Source organism: Xiphophorus hellerii, chromosome 11 (genome assembly GCF_003331165.1).
Source record: "Xiphophorus hellerii strain 12219 chromosome 11, Xiphophorus_hellerii-4.1, whole genome shotgun sequence".
NCBI lineage: Eukaryota > Metazoa > Chordata > Actinopteri > Cyprinodontiformes > Poeciliidae > Xiphophorus > Xiphophorus hellerii.
In genome coordinates this window covers 5753208-5771793 of record NC_045682.1, presented here as the reverse complement: position 1 = coordinate 5771793, position 18586 = coordinate 5753208, and the positions used below count along the sequence as shown (strand labels likewise).

At 38.1% G+C, this 18586-nt stretch overlaps 1 protein-coding gene and 1 long non-coding RNA gene across 6 annotated transcripts in view; one reads left to right on the top strand and one right to left on the bottom strand.

Moving 5' to 3' along the window:
- The window catches only part of cadm1a (cell adhesion molecule 1a), a 400396-nt gene that overhangs the window by 357131 nt on the left and 24679 nt on the right, over positions 1-18586 (top strand). For 2 of the 5 annotated variants that reach the window (XM_032576103.1, XM_032576102.1), the window contains 2 exons: positions 1861-1953; positions 12225-12257. The exons of 1 other annotated variant lie outside the window; for it this stretch is intronic. In XM_032576103.1, coding sequence (XP_032431994.1) covers positions 1861-1953; positions 12225-12257 — 126 coding nt within the window. The remainder of the gene's footprint in view (positions 1-1860; positions 1954-12224; positions 12258-18586) is intronic. 2 more of the 5 variants (XM_032576104.1, XM_032576105.1) reach the window with 2 other exon arrangements.
- On the bottom strand, positions 1252-16867 carry LOC116728205 (uncharacterized). The gene is made up of 3 exons (XR_004340962.1): positions 16855-16867; positions 2873-2875; positions 1252-1362 (listed from the first exon to the last, which is right to left on the bottom strand). It is a non-coding gene; the product is annotated as an uncharacterized LOC116728205 (long non-coding RNA).

The window sequence follows — 18586 nt, the reverse complement described above, 5'->3', positions numbered from 1 at the left end:
CACAATATTAGGGGTTAATGCAATTTAAACTCAGTGATATTACATTTCCGAAGCATTTGTTTTTGACACTCCTGCATTAGCTTCATTTTTCACCCTCTTAACTGCTAAAGCCAACAGTTTTTCCATCTCATTGACTTTCCTCTCCTCCTGTCTCTGTCCCTACACATTTCCTCTCCTCACCTTCTTATAACACCTTATTTCATTAAAGTGTGGACTAGCTTTCCTCCTTATCAACAGCCACAAATTACTTTATTTTTTTTTTTTTCCTCAGTCCATTCCCAGGCAATCAGAGCTGCATGGGAGGTCTCTAAGCAAGCAGCACCGCCGGCTGCTTCATATCAATGCAGCCCAGACACTTGGATGGGGAAAATGTCACTTTGATACCTCCCACTGGTCACTGTCAGGGTGGGGAGTCTAACCCGGCTAATGAAGTAAAAAGAAAAAGGCTGTGAGGGGAAAATGGTCTCCAGTCAGAATGTTTTGTTCATCAACCCTGCTTAAAGCTGCTTGTTTCATTTTCCTCACTTTTAATTTTCATCTTCTGTTTCCATGCAGTCATTTGATTGTGTTTATACAAGTTTTTCCCTTCTAAGGAGAAACAAGCCTGCATGTGTTGTTATTCACGAGGGCGGCTCAGTTTATTATTCAACATACAGTGGATCTAAACAGTGAACATGTCCGCCGTAAATCAACAGGTTTTTGTGACAAATAGGTGAGTCATTTTGAGACTTGGTCCACCTTAAATGAGACAAAATGTACCAACTGTAGTTTAATTCAATTAAAAAGTACTTTATTTATCCCAAAAGGAAATCAAATTTGTTAAACTCAAATGTGAGCCAGAATGATCTCCAGTAGCAGTCAGTCTCTGAAGAGGCCTCTGACTGAAGACCGTTAGGGTTTATTCACAGCAGTGGATCCCGTTCAGGTCCTTCTGATCCACTGTGATCTCCCTGGAAAATGCAGCTTCACTGCAAAAACACAAAATCTCACCAAGTCATTTTATCTGGTTTTCTGTACAGGTATTTTAGTGCACTGGAAATATGACAAGATTAACTAATAAGTAACTTTTAGCAATAAGTAAGAGCTTGTTTGAAGTAAATAATTTCTTAATATTGATTTAAAAAGTACTGATTCATATGCCAAATGTTTTCACTTATAACAAGCCATTTTTCCCATTTTATTCTTAAGCAGTTTTGAGACTCGGTGGCAAAACCTTAAACTACTGCTGCTGTGCAACTTACTCTACTGGTTGTTGCTAGGTAACCAGAGTTCGTTCATGCCATCCACTTTGCTTAGCTAGCTATGAGAGGTTGAGTGGCTAAAGCCTTCTTCTGCCTACATCTCCCAGAATGCTGTGCGGTTCTGGATCTGAGTTCAGTGAATGTGTGATATATACATATATACTACTGGAAGTACTATCATATGTATTATCTGTTGGTATTGATCGTGTCATACATATTAGTGATTTGTTGTCCAGCTCTGCCTCCTAGCAGACATGTTTGTTTTTAAGCTGGATAAACTTCCAGTTCAAAGGTTTTAATGTCACAAAAACCTGAGATGTTGATGGATGTGTGCAGATCCTCTGTATGTTTGATTGTTATATTTCGTAACTTGCGTGGTGTAGTGATGTGACACCTCAAGATGCTCTCGGTTCCTGCCTGGCGAGACGTTGCGCTGCAGTGCTTCACCCACCTCCACCCTCTCACTCACAGCGCCACAGGCTGAGCCGCTGCGCCTACATCAGCTGCAGACAGCATCGCCTCGCTCAGACTTTATCTTTATGGCTGTTGTTTTCATCTGCTCCCCTCCTCTCCTCCCCGTCCAGCCCTGTGTTTGACATGTATCTGTCCTCTCATCCAGATGCTCCCACCACCACCCCTAAACCCACCACAGCCACCATCACTACCACCTCCACCATCACCACCTCCACCCCGAACCCTGCAGCCAGTCAAGGTACTGTATCACCCTGTGCTTTTATGTTTTCCCTGCTCTGGATTTACCATTTCCTTCTGGATTTTTTTTTTCATTGCACTGTGGGACTTAGGCCTGACTGGTTACCAGTATCAGACTGGTTAGCAGAATCAGGTCATAACAGACGACAGGGAATTAGGGCCATGCCAAGAAAATAAAAATGTATATATATATATATATGTATGAGAATAAAGTCATATAATATGAGTATAAAGTTGAACAAGAATAAAGTCTTAATTTTACGGAAATAAAGTCAAAATAATATGAAAATCGTCATATAGCAAGTATAAAGTAAAAAAAGAAAAAAAATCAACCAAAGTGGGTGGAGCCAATATACAAAAAGGGGCGTGGCCAAGTGTGGGGAAAGCACTGTTGCTAATTTATCCACTTTGTTTAACATCTTTTCAGACCTCATCTATTTTCAGCATTCAGGATTTTTGTTTGGCCATGAAAATCAAAAATACCAACATAACACTGTTAAAGTTGAAAATAAATATAACTAGCATATTTAAATATTATTTTGTTTCCACAGCAGGAGGACTAGTTGCAAGTTAAAAAGATAAATTGAATACTTTTGCACATATTTGGGTTCATACTTTGATTCTGTGGTATTTTAATTAAGGATATCACACTGTAAAGATGCCTAGTGTCGGCCATATTCAGAGGCAGACTTCTTGAAGTTCTTATCACGTAACAAACTTCCTATTTCTGGTCTTTAACAGAAAATCTAAATTAGGCTCACATTATTTAACAGAAGTGGAGAGAGTTCAGGAAAAGCAATTAGAGAATGAGACTGATACCAAGGCTAAGATCAGCTTCCATTTGTCAAGAAAAACTTGCTAATTTAAAGAACATTGAAACACTTTCTTCACACAAAATAAGTGGAATCAAACTAATTAACTTGCTAATATTGTTCCTCTTTATTCAGTATTTTGCTCACTTTGCATCGATGGAAGTTCAAAATGTAGGAAAGTTGTTATCCTGAAGATCTTTTAGCAGTTACACGTCCACGCACACATAAACCAGAGTCAGGTAAGCGGAGTATTGATGCCTGATGCTGACCTGGAAAGGCGGAAGCCTGACTTCTAATCAGACGTTTAAGTTTCAGGGTGTACATACTTACACAACACCTGGTGCAACAAAAAAAAAAAAAAAAAAAACGCAAAATACGGCACGATTTCTGCTCCAGGCCTGTCGAAGACGTCAACATTCTTCATATTGGCTATAAAAATATTAAATGTGGAGAGAAGAATCGGTTTTGCTGGCGTTTGGACGACCATTGAGCCAGTCATAAATGAGTAATTACAGCGCTCCGAGGCTCAGAGTGACGTCGCCCCCTCATGTTTTTCACATTTTCTAAATGCATCTGTGTAAGGATGTGGGTGAGCGAGAAAATGAGAGGACCGCGAGACTTTTGTCTTGCTGCTCATTGTGTCAGAACAAGCTGGTGCTTTTAGGATGCAAAAAATGTCTTGTACTTCATTTATAATGCAAATATATGTTGGGTTTTTTTCAGGCCACCGATATTTACACATAAAACACAACTGAGAAGGTTAAATGCTTCAAATGCTCGTTAACATGCACTTTGTTCAGGAAGCTGCATTAAGTGCAGTGGATCCAATTCTGTAAAAGTTTCCTATTAAGGACGTTTTGCTCTCCAGTTGTTTGGCAGCAAAATGTCGCTGCTCGCCGCCGGAGTACGCAGAGAAAACATAGAAAAAATATGAGTGTGACGACATATGAATAACAAAACCAGTAAATTGTTACTGGTGCAGATAAATTATAAATAAATTTTTAAAAAATTATTAAAATGAATAATACAATTTATTAATTGATTAATTATTAACAAATTAATCAATAATTTATTTGATCAAAAATGATCAAGCGTTCACTAAAGGAATGCTGTTCCATTTAAAGCAATAAAATGTTGATTTTCCTATTTTAAAAAGAAATTTCTTATTTATTTGTGTCTTTTAATGTATTTCTAATGTATAAAAAAATGCTGAACTAGTTAAATAAAAAAATCTTATCTAATTAATCAATTGATCATCAGAATTGTTTTAAAAGATGGAATACTTTTGTTGCATTTTTGGCAATAAAGTGTTGATTTTACTTATTTTAAAAGGAAACTGCTTGTTATTACTTGGTTATTTGCATCATTCAATTTATTCCTAATCTAAAATGGGCTTAAGCGGTCAAATTAAAAATCGTATCCAGTTAATCGATTAATTGCCAGAAAATATCGATAGAATAATAAGTTAATAAAAGTATTATTAGCTGCAGCCATAGTGAGAATGTATGGGGTTTTTTTCAAGCTTGGATCAAGAAACAACAGAAACTCAAACAATGTTTCAAATAAATCAATAAAGGTCCAGATTAATGTGACATTAATGCCCTCGGTGGGGATCTGCTGGAACTGTACATTTTCCTGAAGAAAATGTTGGGTCAAACTCAGTGCCGGATTTGAAAAACAGAAAAGTGATGAGAGCAAACCAACAAATGAACATGAGCCCTCAGAAATTAGGCCTCTCTTTAAAAAAACACAACAAAAAAAAAAGCAGATTTTTTAGCGGCAGAACCCGGGGGGACGAGGCGGGTTTAAACTTCCAAAGGGTGGCAGATAGAAAACATCGACTCTAAATCAGCCTGAGCTCCAAACGCAATCAAAGCTGCGCTGACGGAGCGCTCAATTGGAACGAATCTCACGAGGCTGGCAGAAATCACAGGCATTGTGCTTGATTATGCCATCTGATTGGATTAGAGGGAACGCGCATCCATGCAGGTTGCTGTGCAGATCGAGAGCCTGCGCTGGCGACTGGCTGATTAGAAATATCTGGATGATTAACGCCGAGTTCCCCGTAGGGCCGCACCTTTTCACCGCCCGTCACCAACAGTAACACTTCCTGCTGGGAACAGGAAGTAGATGCATTTCAGTTACACTAAAGGAGATCAGAGGCTTTGAAAAGTTGGTAGAAATCATCAATGCTGAGGAAATATAACAGTTTACAAAATGGAGCATATCACCATGGCAACTGGAGTAGGGAAAACATCCATCTGGCCTTCTATCAATCTGTTGGTCCATCCATCCATTCATCCATCCATCCATTGGTCCATCTATCCATCCATTGTTCTGTCTATTTTTGGTAGGTTTCACATTTGACGCCTGATTACTGTAGAAGCAGTAAATTCATAATAAATTTTGTTTGTGCCTCAAAAGCTAAAACCTGAGTTACGCAGATAGGAGTTTGATCCCGAAAGATCTGGAGTGTTCTTGGTGTTCGATCTTTAGCTCACCACCAGGTTTACACAGAAATGACCAACTCGATCCATATGGAGAAGCACTGAAGTGTTTTTATTAGAATAGCCTTAAAATAAATACATTTTTAAAGCACTCACATGATTTCACACTGGAAATAGTTTTTAATTACAAATATTTATGCATGAATGTTAGAAAGTACTTTACAAACTGTGAAGGCGTCACCTGAACGTGAATTGTTGGACGTATAATTCTCTGTTTGAAGCCGTTTTCTAGTGGAACGCTGAATGTTTCCACCCAGATTGTGAGGAAACTCCAGCAGTAAAGCCTCAGCCGTGTTTTCATTGATAATCCCTGGAGATGCAGAGAATCTGGCAGGTTATTTCAGCCTCCCTGAGAGCTGGACTTCTCCTGATAAAGCCAACCTCACATCTGCACAGCCAATATTTTCATCCTGAAACGACAAACCGAAGCTGTCTGCCAGATGCCTTCTCTTCTCTTACTGCTTTCTCTCAGATGGAGAATTTCTAAATATCTGCTAACCAAAAACTCCTTGCACTTCAGTGAGAGCAAATTGCTGTAATCGCCACTAAAAAAGATTCTGTTCAGCTTCTGCAACTGCAGGACTTGTCAATAATTTCCTCTCACATTTGCTGTGATTTTTCCATTTTTTCTACTTGTCACAACACCTTCAGGAGTTGCATTTCCTCTCCTTTTATGTCCACAGTTTCTTTTCACATATTCTATACTATCTAAGTTTTTTTTTTTTTTTCTGGCAGTGTAAAAGCAAAGGTTTTCCTTGAAAAGCTTTCTTATTGTGCGACTCCCTCTCTGGGGCAGCAACCTATTATATTGGCAGACGTCGGGGCTACAGAGGTCTTCGGAGGAATCCAAACTGACTCTGAAATTGGTGAAAAAGTGCAGCCCTTTGTTGAAAAACGACCCACCCTCCCACCTATTCACTCCCCTCGACCATCCAAACAATATGACTAATAATCCCCCAAGTCAGCACAGTGCGATGAACAATTGTGCTTAATCCATGAATGGCCAAAACAAAAGAGTAATAAATGCGTATGCGGTGAAAAGACAACAATCAGGCAGCAGGCTAGCTTTAATTGATGAAAGTCCATAAACGGTGCTGACAAGCAATTAATTTAACCCACAGCATAAACAGGACAATAATGCAGTGAAGGGAAGGGAAGAGAAACCAAAATTCATTATGTTTGTCAGCATCTTAAATTACACAAACACCATCTGGTGAAGCGATTTAGGAATTTTATGAATTTAGATTTGCTTCACCTCACTTTACCCGAGGTTTCGTCCCGACTTTCCTCGTTTTTAGCCTCGGTTTTAAAATTGGATCCAGGCGGCGATCGATGGTAACACAATAAACGCCGTCATGAGACATGCAGCCCTCAGAGAGCATCAGTGAAATTGTAATGGCTGAAAGCACTTAGTCTGGAGTCCAGCACATCTTCTTATTGTACAGATGGACGACTGAAACTTCCAGAAATCAATAAGAAACAAAAACGGGCCTGAACATCAGCTGAAAACATTCAATTCAGTTCAAATTCAGAAGTACGTTATTGATCCCGAATGAAACAATAATTAAATAAAGCATATATGATGTTATATTGTCAAGCTGATAATAAATTAAGTAAAGACTTAAAAGCTGAGCAAATCAAAATGGATAAATAAATATAAATAGAGGGAAAATTAGTAAAACAAAAAATAGGCATAATTGAGCATAACTGTAACCACTTGGTGGCAGCAAAGCTGATTACTCATTTTTCACTACATGAAGAAAATAGCCAGCAGCAATAGTGAAGTGAAGTGAATTGCAAAAATAAATTTTGTTTGCAATATATACAACTAAATTGGGGACAAAAAGTTTTTTTGTCACTTAAACCTGTCAAAATATCAGGTTTAAGTGATGCTAACTCCCACCTGCAGGAGGCAGTATTTCTGACTTCTACATTCAACCTGACTTTATGTCAAGTTACAGTCTGTGATTGATGTGGCTAGAAACACAAAATCAAATTTGCCGCAAATATCGCAGGATTCCTTGCAAATAATCCCAAATCCGTCATTTTGTTCTAAAGAAAATCCAAAATGTATAAAATTCACACAGATTGGAACAACCTCCTGGTTTCATGAAGACAGGCAGGAAGCAGGTTTTCCTGTTACCATGCATCAAAAATATCTGTGTGATATTTACACTTGTGATATCAACACTTTCATATTAATTATGTTGACATTCTATGCAACAGAACAGGATCCTTGACGAGTGTTTACCTCAGTGAGCTCGTTAGCTGCAGCCTTGAAAGGCAAAGAGGAGTTTTCTATTTAAAGATTCTGCCGTTGTGGTTTGTTGATCACACTTGAACAAACGCTGTACACCTGTTGCTCTCACTGTACGCTGTAATCATATTAATCCACCACAACTGACAACCTGCAGATCATTTACAGAGGACAGAAAACGTGCTTACCTGCCAGGTTTTCTGGAAAATCTGTCCTTACTTTGATCATTTCAAAGCATGTAATGTGACGTGTTGGGAGTCTTTTAGTTCAACTGAAACAAACACTAATCAATAAAAATGTGAAAATAAAACATGGTTTCCACCTTTGAGCTTAGCTGAAGTCTTGCAATGGTTGAAAATCGAAGAGAGAATTGAAACTTTTCAGCCAAAATTTGGGTCAAAGTTAACACATCAAAGACTCTGCTTCTTTGTATGACATCACAGAGAAATCTGAAGAAATCAGCCAATCAGGAGCAGACTTCTTGAGCATAAATCTGTCAGTTTCTCTTTCCATTATGGTAGAACGCTGTACAATATGGCAAGAATTACTCAGAACTAATATTCTTCAAAGAATACCTAACAGTTTAGGTATTATATCAAATTATAATTATCTTAAGAACTTTTCCTAGAAAATAATTTTATTTTATGTATATATTAAACATTTACAATCATATTTTGTAGGAGAGTTTTCTATTACCCTGAACACTATTTTAAAAGTGGAAAAGCAACTTTTTCTTTTTTCTTGCTGTTGGAGAAATGTTGTACTCATCCGTTTGCATTTCCTGGGGTCCAAGCCCCCTTGTCCTTAAAACCTAGTGACGCCCCTGTGGCCGATGAAACAAAGTATATAGCAAAACATTATTATTATGAGAAGCTTGAGGAAGGAGACCCGAATATTTGGTTATCAGAGCAGATTTAAAGAAAGTAATAAAATATTCTCTCTATATTTTCATATTTAGCAAATAGAGATATAATTAAGTTTATTTTACCAGGCCTAAAACAGGATAAGTTTAGTCTGACAGGCAGTGAGAAATCAAAATGGATAACAAAATAAATGTAAAACTTTTTTTTTTTTTTTTTTACCCCTCCATGGGGTCTTTTGTGGGCTCTAGTGTCCCTTATGTGACAGTGGGCTGACAGGAAACAGGGAAGGAGAGGGGGGAAGACATGCGGCAAATGTCGTCGGGTCCGGGAGTCGAACCCGCGACGGCCGCGTCGAGGACTCAAGGCCTCCAAATACGGGTCGCGCTACGCCCTACGCCACCACGGCACGCCCATAAAACTATTTTTGTGCTGATAATATTATAATCCGTCTGCCTTCAAATAGTTGGTTTTTCATATTTGGTATAAAAAATGGTTGGTGGGTATTTTTCTTTCCTTTTTTCTTCTCGTGTACAATTTCTTTTTGCCTCCTGCCAAGTGTTTTGTTGTTTTTGTTAGTCTTTCTGCTTGATTCAGATGATAACTCGTTAAAAGCATAACCAGGCATGAGCTTTGTAAATTATCTACGGCGCAGTGGGTTTGTGTTTTTATTTCACACCATTTATATACCATTTACAAACCCTTAAACTGTACTTGAGTGTTTTTATCGTCAACACTGTTCGCATTATCTCTACAAAACATCAAAGCTCTGTTAATGTCTGCATTCCTGTTTCCTGCTGAAGAATAAATGAAAGCATAAAAAGGAGAGGAGGTGGAGGAATTTTTATCGTTGAATTAATAGAAGAAATCATCTAAAAAACATGGATGTTTGTGGGAACCTTCAGTAAAAATAACCTTTTTATTTCTCCAGAAAAAGAAAAAACATAAATAAATTCAGTTCCACACAGCAAGACACAACCTTTTAATTATTAAATTGGCTACAACATTATTACATTGGCTACAACTTTATTTCTAGAGATGAAATCAGACTTTCGAGGCATCAGCAATGCGATTATCAATGTCAGCCAAGCTAGCGTCTAGAACGTTGTTAGCTAGCAGCTAACACTGTTCACAGATGTAGCTGACAGTTTCAACTGTATTAATTCAACATAAATCAATTCAAGATAGATCTACATATGTATAAACATGTAACCTTTTAACATTGCTAAATTGTGTACAACTATTTCAAGAGATAAATTCAGGCATCAGAAAGGCGACTAGCAACTAAGCTAACAGCTGGAGAGTTGTTAACTAACTGCTAACACCGTTATTAGTTAGCCTATGGCTAACAGCTAACTGTTCACAGTGTAGCTGTTTTGCTTCAATATAGATTATTTAGACTTCTTCATTTATTATATAATGAAGAAATCTGAATTTCACAATTTCAAGTAAAGAAAAACGGACTGAGTTTCAGGAGGACAGGAAGTGGTTGGAGGACGATGGTGCAGCAGGTTTTGTTTAGTGACTCGTTGTGTGAACAAACATAGTTAGATGTGATTTTAATTGAGTTTCTTATTTAAAACACCACAATTACAAAATTGAGTTTCTCCGACAAACGCGAAAACTTGACAAAGTTTTGTTGGCGTTTGTAATGGAAACGCAGCTACTGTTAAACCAGCAGTCTTCTTCATGATTATTCATGTTTTTGGGAAGCCAGAGTACCTGGAGAAAACCATGTTTACTGAAATAAATAAACTTTTTCAGTGACACAACTGTTTACTCTGGAAAAAAAAAACTTTGTGTTTGTGTTTGGTTTGTTGATGGACTTTCTGAAAATGCCTGGGAAACACCAGGTTTTCACCGGAGCAGCCAATAAATCCTGTAATTACTGTTTCTGTGCTGCTGTTGATCAAACAGAAAACTCTGCATCACCTCCAGTATCATCTGACATTGTTCTCTATGTAAATGTTAATGGATTCAGGGAGAGTAAAGGTGAACTCTGCCTCTGCTGCAGCACCAGCGACTGGGATTTGTCTCAGTTTCATTGACAGAATCTTCCCTAAAGGCAAACCAGTCGATGCATCTGGTTTCACGTGTTGCAGCTGGATCTTACTGGTTTATGGCAGCATCTTTTGTCTCAAAGCATCACTCGTTTTGGAGATTAGAAATCAACAGTAACAGTTTGAAACTAATAAACTGATTTTAAAGTGCATATGAATGATCTTTTAATGATTTTGCATAACACCTTTGATATATATTGCAACACATGCAATAAATGTTGGTGATATGAACTGTAAAAATATTTTTTTTCTACTTTGTGTTCATCGCAAACTTTAGCTGCAGATATTGAGGGAAGAAAATTAAATAATGTAATTATTTCCATCTAAACAACAAGGCTTTGTTGAAAAAGCTTTTTTCTCGTCTGAAACAAATAATTGAAGTTTCATCTTGCTGTTATTAAATTCAAATTAACAGTAATAATTTGGGTTATCTTATTTCATAAGAGAAAAAATGCGGTTCAAAGTCATATTTTCACCATGCTATTCTTTTATTTATGAATGTCAGTTTCAACCTAAATATTTAGTTAACTAGCTGATTATTTAACGAAATTAATTTTTTGTCATCTATGCTCCCACTTTCTGAAGCCCTGGTGGTCAACCAGGGGACCGCAGCCCCTACTTTGAAAAGCACTAAATTTAAATGAAATGTTTTTCAGAGAAGATCTTTGTCTCAACTCCTCCGCAGCACATTTTCCTCACAAACGAAGCACCATATAAAGTGAAATAAGCTGTCAATACTGGAATGAAATAGAAATAACCAACAAAACTTTTATTTAAAGGTTTAATAAATTAATTTGTGGAGTTATTAGGAGAGTTTTAAAGAGTTAAATGTAGCCGTGAGGATCATAAAAGTGTTTAAGGGGAACTTTTGCAAGCTCTAGTTAAAAGTTTTCTTCTATTTATTCTTATTATTTTCTTTGTTTTCGGCCATTTTTCTTATCATTCTTGCCTTAAAGCTGCAGTATATAACTTTCATACAGAATGTGTTTTTAAATACTTATGAGACACCTCCTCCAACTCTTTCCTGAGCTACTATTGGTGTCTGAGGTAATACACCAAGAGCAACCAATCAGAGATAGGAGGAGAGTCTTAGAGCTGTCAATCATGCTCATGCACTCGCTGCTAAATGTGCGAATGACAAGAAACAATTTACAGGAAAATGATACAGGAAAACTGCTGTTTCTTATTGGTGGTCATGCTAACTACCTTTAGCATTCAGGGCAGGTTCTTCTTTGGGAAGGTACCGTAGCGTACACAGGGGTGATTGACAGCGCTAAGACCTGCCTCCTTGCTCTGATTGGTTGTTTCTAGTTAACACTAGTTATCACCGTTTTCTAAACCAAGCTTGTTTCCTGTGAACCGTGCGGCCGTCAGACGGAGTGAAGTGGATCTTTATGTTTTAATGAAAGCATCGAGTCAGTATCTCATCTCAGCAGCTTCAGACCTTTTGTTTGAACTTTTCCTGTCAGTGATAACTGGACGTTGGGAAGTAGTTAAATGTTTCCGGGCGGTTTGTGCCTGTGCACATGAAAACGGTCGGCTGCGTATCTTCCTCACCGTCTGCAGTGGGAAGCGTATTTGTGTTGGTGTTTATCTCTGCGCTGCCGCCGGCTCCCTTTGATTTCCCTTAAGTCTTATGTCTTTTGTCATGTTCTGGTCTGCTGAATGCTTGCTTATGGGTGTTGTTTGTTTTCTCCTCCCCCCCGTTTCTTCTTTATTTGCATGTCGTTCCTCCTGTTCCTCCACACCTCCCTGTCCTCCCCCCTGTGTGCTCAGACACTGTGCCCAGCGCTGAACCTGCAGCTCATGGTTGGTATCTTTTACTTTCCTCTTTATGTCTCTGTTTCTGTGCGTTTGTGTTTGCACTGCCGCTTGGCTTTTTAAATGTCAACCGCTTGCTGTCAGTTATCCATCGATTGCACTGATCAGTCTTTTGGGGCGGCAGTTTTATTTTTCTTGAGTTTATTCTGTCAGAATAAGTCACTGCGGCTGCAATAAGTCTAATCTTTCTAGCTGGAAACACTTGGAGAATGATTTCACCTGCTAACCAATAACAGTTCTTCCCTGAAGGTAATAAAAGCCACTCTGAGGACAGGACTGATTATATCAGCCACTGCAGATAGTTTTGTGTGGAGGCAAAAGTAGACCTCATTTACTTGTTTTCATGCGTTTGACTGAAGCTGATACACATCATTTTCTAATTTCGTCTAATTTGCATCGCTTTCCTATTATTTTTTTTGTGTGTGTGTGTGTGTGTTTTTTTTCTTTGGCTGCCGTTTCATAATTTGTGCAAGCAAATTCACGGTCACGAGCTTTCTGTTAATCAATGTGCTCATTTTGCTCCGTTGGAAATTTAAACCTAACTTTGCTCGCTTGGTTTAATGACCAAATTAGTGAGCTGCAGAGCCAAAATGAGCCATGGGCCCCGAAATCAGCTCCTGTTTGTTGCAATTTAGCTGCATGATTTCATTTTGGTCTGTGACTTATTTGAAGGTTCGTGCAGGTCAACAAGCTAATGAAATTACGTGCAGAGACGGTACTTTACTCTGGTTGTGATCCAGACTTCCTGCAACTTCTGCAAACATCTTCATGATATTATTATTTGGGATTCCCTCAGATTTTAATTGTCATGTTTAAACACATTTATCTGCTTCCAGAAAACCAGATAAGGGTTGAAATCAGTCAGAAAGTGGATTCTCTGATTGTTCTGAGCATGCCACCAGGAAATCAATCACTGGGAGCCACAGTTGCAGTAGTAACCCATGTATACTGGTCTGGATTGGTTACTCATGGAAGTGAGACTCCTAAATGCACTCCAACCGCCAAACTAATTAAAGCAGAAAGCTGCAACCAAACCACACCTCCAGATTGTACCCAAACTTTGCTGTGCTGGTTGCTGGGAGACGGACAAAGGCTGCAGTGTAAAATATAACCTCTGCTATCATGTATATTGACAGGATAAAAAGTACCAGGATAAGCACCAGGTCAATGTTTTATGATTTTGAAAGTACAGTTAGGATGTTTTCCTCCTGATAGTCTGGTTGACTCGGTTCTACTGGGACCAAAACTTCATCAAACGCTCCATCTCCAGCTGCTGTGGTTCTTTCTCTCTGCTCTGAGTCAAACCAACCAAACCCTTTGAACAACCTGTTCCCCTCCTCGCCTGTGGGGGCGCTGCACCAAGAACCACTGGAGGAAACGACACAAAAACCTCTGAAGACACTGAGCGCAACTTCCTTTATAAAATGCAAACAGAAGTAGAATCCCATCAGGTTTTAGTTTGTTAGAGGATTTTTCTTTTGTCTTTGAACTAAACACCATGAGCCATTTCTCCTGCCAGCACTAGGCTAGCATGATTTTTTTTGGTTGTATTTACCCAGAATTCCTTGTTCTCTGCTTTTGAAGCGGTTTTCGGTCCACTTGGCATTCTCATGTGCATTCAAACCAAACCAGAGTTCACTTCAACCGAACTGAGGCGAGGTTTGTAGATGGACCAGAGCTCGATTAGCATTCACACCTCACCAAACGAACTAGACTTTCTAGACCAGGGGTGTCAAACTCCAGTCCTCGAGGGCCACTGTCCTGCAATTTTTAGATGTGCCTCTGCTGCACCACACCTGAATAGAATAATTACATCATTAGCAAGGCTCTGGAGAACTGATCTACACAAGAAGGAGGTAATTAAGCCATTTCATTCCAGTGTTTTGTACCTGTGGCACATCTAAAAACTGCAGGTCAGCGGCCCTCGAGGACTGGAGTTTGAGACCTGTGTTCTAGACAAACGGACTGGAGTCAGAATAAACAGAGCTGGTGTGTGCCTGAGGATGTGAGGCTTTGGGTTCACAGTACTTTATACAAATAAAGCAAAATTTTTCAGGAACCATGAGACCAAACAAAAAAATGCTTGACCTGAATGGAGAAAACCAAACAAGCAGGTCAGGACAAACACATCATGCTAACTGTGGTTAGTTGGTGATTTTGGGTTGTTTTTGGACCTGGACTCTTTGTAGTCATTGAATCGAGCACAAACGCCTCTGCAACCCAAAGTATTATAGAATAAAGCTGTAAAATTGGATAAGAAACCAGAGCAAAGGAGCAAAAGTTGAGGTGAGGCAATGGTCCAGTCAAAGTCCGGACCCTCAGACATTCCAAAACGTAGCTTTTCTCCAATTCCAGATCTCAGATTTAATCACCAAATCAGGAGATAATTAAATTAGTTTGCAGCATAAATGCTGACATAAAGCAGGGAATGATCAGAAAGATTTGCTTCTATTATAGTTTCATGCAGCTGTCTCCTGATTTCTCCCTGAATTAATCACCTCCATCTCCACCAGTTAGCTGGAGCGCCGCCGCGGCGCTGAAGCATCCTGCCTGCTACTGACAAGAAAAACTCGTCTTCAAGAGAAAGCAGATGCTTTGTTTGAGTTTTTATTTATTTTTTGCAGGATGTTTTGTGGGCATTGATGAGTTTTTGAATGGTTTCCCCAGATGCTCTGTCTCAGCCCATAATCATTTTTTAAATGTTAGTAATTAGCCGCAGCGCTGCGTCGTGAGTATGAAATCTGAATTTCTCTCTTTTTCTTGATATTTTTGGCCCAAATGTGGTAAACAGAGGCTCCGTGCCAAGATGGAGTGGATCATCCTTTTAAGAAACATTTCATCTTAATATTCATTATTCATCTGTTTCACTTTGCTCCCTGTGCAAATGTTTTAAATCACCTTTCATGTCTTCGTGCTCCACTGCCAGGCAGCTTGGCTTTCTTTGTGATATTCTAAAGCGGTTTTGATCAATAGGGGAATATAAATAAATGCCTGATCGCTGAGAATGTTTCTGTGTTCACATACAAAGGATTTGGAGCGCTTATGTAACAGCTGAAAGTGACTTTTGAGGTTTAATGAGGATTGCTCCTGGCTTTGGTTCAGGCTCAAAATCCTGCTAAAGTATTTCTGCCTCTTAAAGTTTAACACATTTTTCAAATTGCAGCCTCAACAATGTGTTGTGTTTTATTGGGATTTTATGCGATACAACAGGAAAAGGATGGAAAATGATGCATGGTACATTTTTACTATTAATTGTGTTACTGATAAATGAATCCCAGAGATATAAACTTGAATTTAGGTCGTTATGTTTATTTGCCTATTTAAAGATTCCCATTAAAGATTCCTCCAAAAAATGTTACGTTAAAGTCCTTACAAACTTTCTTAAATCAAAACACAAAATTCAAATCAACCGGCTCAACAATTTAAAAGCATTACAAAAAAAATCCATTTAGAACACACAAACAAAACACAAAATTTCAGCAATTTCAAATATATATTAAAAACAAACATTAGTAATCTTCACTTTGAATATAAATTCACCCATTGCATCAGGTCAGTATTATTTTATTATCTGTTATGGGTTTTTTAAGGTCATTTTTAAAATTACATGACCAGGAATTAATGAAATATGTTCAGTAATGTAAGTGTCGAGCAAAAAGTAATTGTTGAAAGACCAAAACCATGCAGACAGTAGTGGTTGAAAAATTTGTCAAAATCAGTTCAAATTCACTGCAAAAATAAAACCTTACCAAGTATTTTTACTAGTTTCTGGTGCAACTATCTTAGTTTATTTTATGTCAAGTGTTCTAACTTGCACGTAGATTTTCAGGAAGAAATAGGAGCTTTTTTTAAGTCAATAATTTATTCATATTGATGAGGAGCATCAGTTCCGCTGGCAGTTTATTTCACTTATATGAGCATTTAAAACATCATGTTGAAATTTAAATAATCTACCAATAGAATAAGTACTTTTTTTATCAATATTAATAAATTATTAACTTTAAAAAAAGCTACAATTTATTGCTAAAAAGTTACTTTTGTGTTAAATTACTTTTATGTCAAGTGTACTAAGATATTTGCATGAGAGACTAGACCAAAAGTACTTGTTAAGATTTTGTGTTTTTGCAGTGCCTGCATGTGTGTTCTGCTTGGATTGTTCCTGACATAAATCAACCCCTTAGAGTTGGCAGCTGAGAGTCTAAAATGCTACGTGATGCTAAGGAAAACAATAAGAGGAATATTTCTTATTATTAAAACAATGCGAGGATTGATTCGCTCCGACAGCGGCGGAGACGCGACTCCATTAATATGGAAACACGCCGACTGAAAGTTGGTGGTGGGTTCAGGTGTTGGTTACCTGTAATTAATTTATGCCATCGTTTATAATCTGGCGCTGGGGTGTGAGCGAGCTGTTAGCGGGAGAATGTGGCGGCTGGCAAAGCGTGAACTGTGAAAAGCCCGTTGTTGTTTCCTAATGCGGCGATCAGCCGCAGAACAAAAGCTGCAAACACAAACAGAGCTGACGCGGGGCTGCCGTTATTCAGATCACCGTCTGGCTTTCAGAAACCAACTGAAACCAGTAAACATCACGTCATTTACTGGTTCCTCCGTTCCACCCTGAAAAACTGAGAGGAGCTCAGAACAGATGAAAGAAAGTCCTGAATAAAAAAAATATTCGTTAATACCTGTTATATGTCTAGAGAGTTTCTGCAAAAACGTCTCCATTGTTCCTCCAAATAATCAAAATAAATGTAAAAAAAATTCATTTCATTTTAAGACTCTTCTGCCAAACGATTCAGAAAAAAAAAATCTAGAGAATGCAATAATAAGAAAATAAATAAGAATAAACAAGAAATAAAACAAAATCTTATTTTTATTTAAGTTTAAAATCTTTCCATTTGTCTGTTATGGCTAAATAAAAAAAGATTCATTAATTAGTCCCCACAGCTTTTCACAAAATTCACACAAAGTCAACAGATTGCGAAGTTACTCTGTCACCAGTCTGATAAATAAAGAAAATGTTTCAGCTTTGCTCTGACGTCATTAAAACAGGAAATACTCAGTCGGTCGTTTTTAATGCAAACTGAATGCATTTCTTCATTTTTAAAGAGCATCTGAGCACAAAGTCCGCATTTATACACAATGTTGTTCAACATGGACGTCCGGTGGCCATTTTCCAGAATAGCAGGTAATTAATGTGTGCTGTAGCTGCAGCCAGGTCAACACCTGTTTTTAATATGTTTACATGCAAAAGGAAACAAGGTTACTGGGAGAAAGACAGGAAATTAAAGAATGAATGGACCCTGCAGCTGCTCATTATTCAGCTAAAAACCGCTTAACTCTGCGCCGCAGATCCTTGTTTTGTCACTCCAGTGCCGTTAAACGCACACTGATTAAACATACAATTAGTCTGGGTTACAGTGCTCATGCCTAAACATTAGCAGCATTAGCAATAAAGGCGCAATTTGTCAGGTTGTCCAGCATGATGTGCATCAGACGCAGTCCCATCGGCATGCGGCCACTTTGCAACTTTTTGTTTGGTTTCATGTCCAAGGATTTGTACAAACATTTCTATTTATATAAATCATTTCACATGCAAAAACACAAAATCTTACCAAATATTTATCTTGTTTTTGTACATTAAATAATACAAAACTTTCAAGTAAGTTTTTCAGCAAAATATGGGAGCTTGTTTTAGGTCAATGATTCCTCAATATCGATAGAAAAGTTCTAGTTCAATTGGCAGATTCACAAGACATTTCTCACATTTTATAAGTGAAATCATCTGTCAATAGAACCGGTACTTTTTTTAGTCACTATTGATGAATTACTTAGCTAGTTGCTATTTCTTGCTGAAAAGTTTCTATTTATTTTTTCATTTGCTCTAGAAACTAGACAAAGATACTTTTTGATCAGATTTTGTGTTTCTGCAGTGTTTATGTTTTCTTTGTCCCTAGTTCTGATAGGAATATATTGGATTTGCTAAAGATTTTTGGGAAAGGATGGTAAGAGAGAGACGCTATCCGCTGCTATCCGCAGTGAAACAAGTTCTGTCCCGGCCTGGACTGAAATTCTGCTCAGGAAGGAAGATGGTAATCCTCCAGCAGTGACATAAAAAGCCAGATTACAGTTTGTGTCTGCACTCAAGGAGGTAAAACGTAAATTTTTGGAGACGTGTCATGTGGTGCTAGCGCTTCATGCTAGCTGGTAGCAGTAGGATGTTTCTTATCTTTCTGCATTCCCTTGCCTTTATGGGTTTTCTCCAGAAGTCTAGAGACATGACTAAATAAAGAGTTGTCAAAACTTTTAGACGTGTC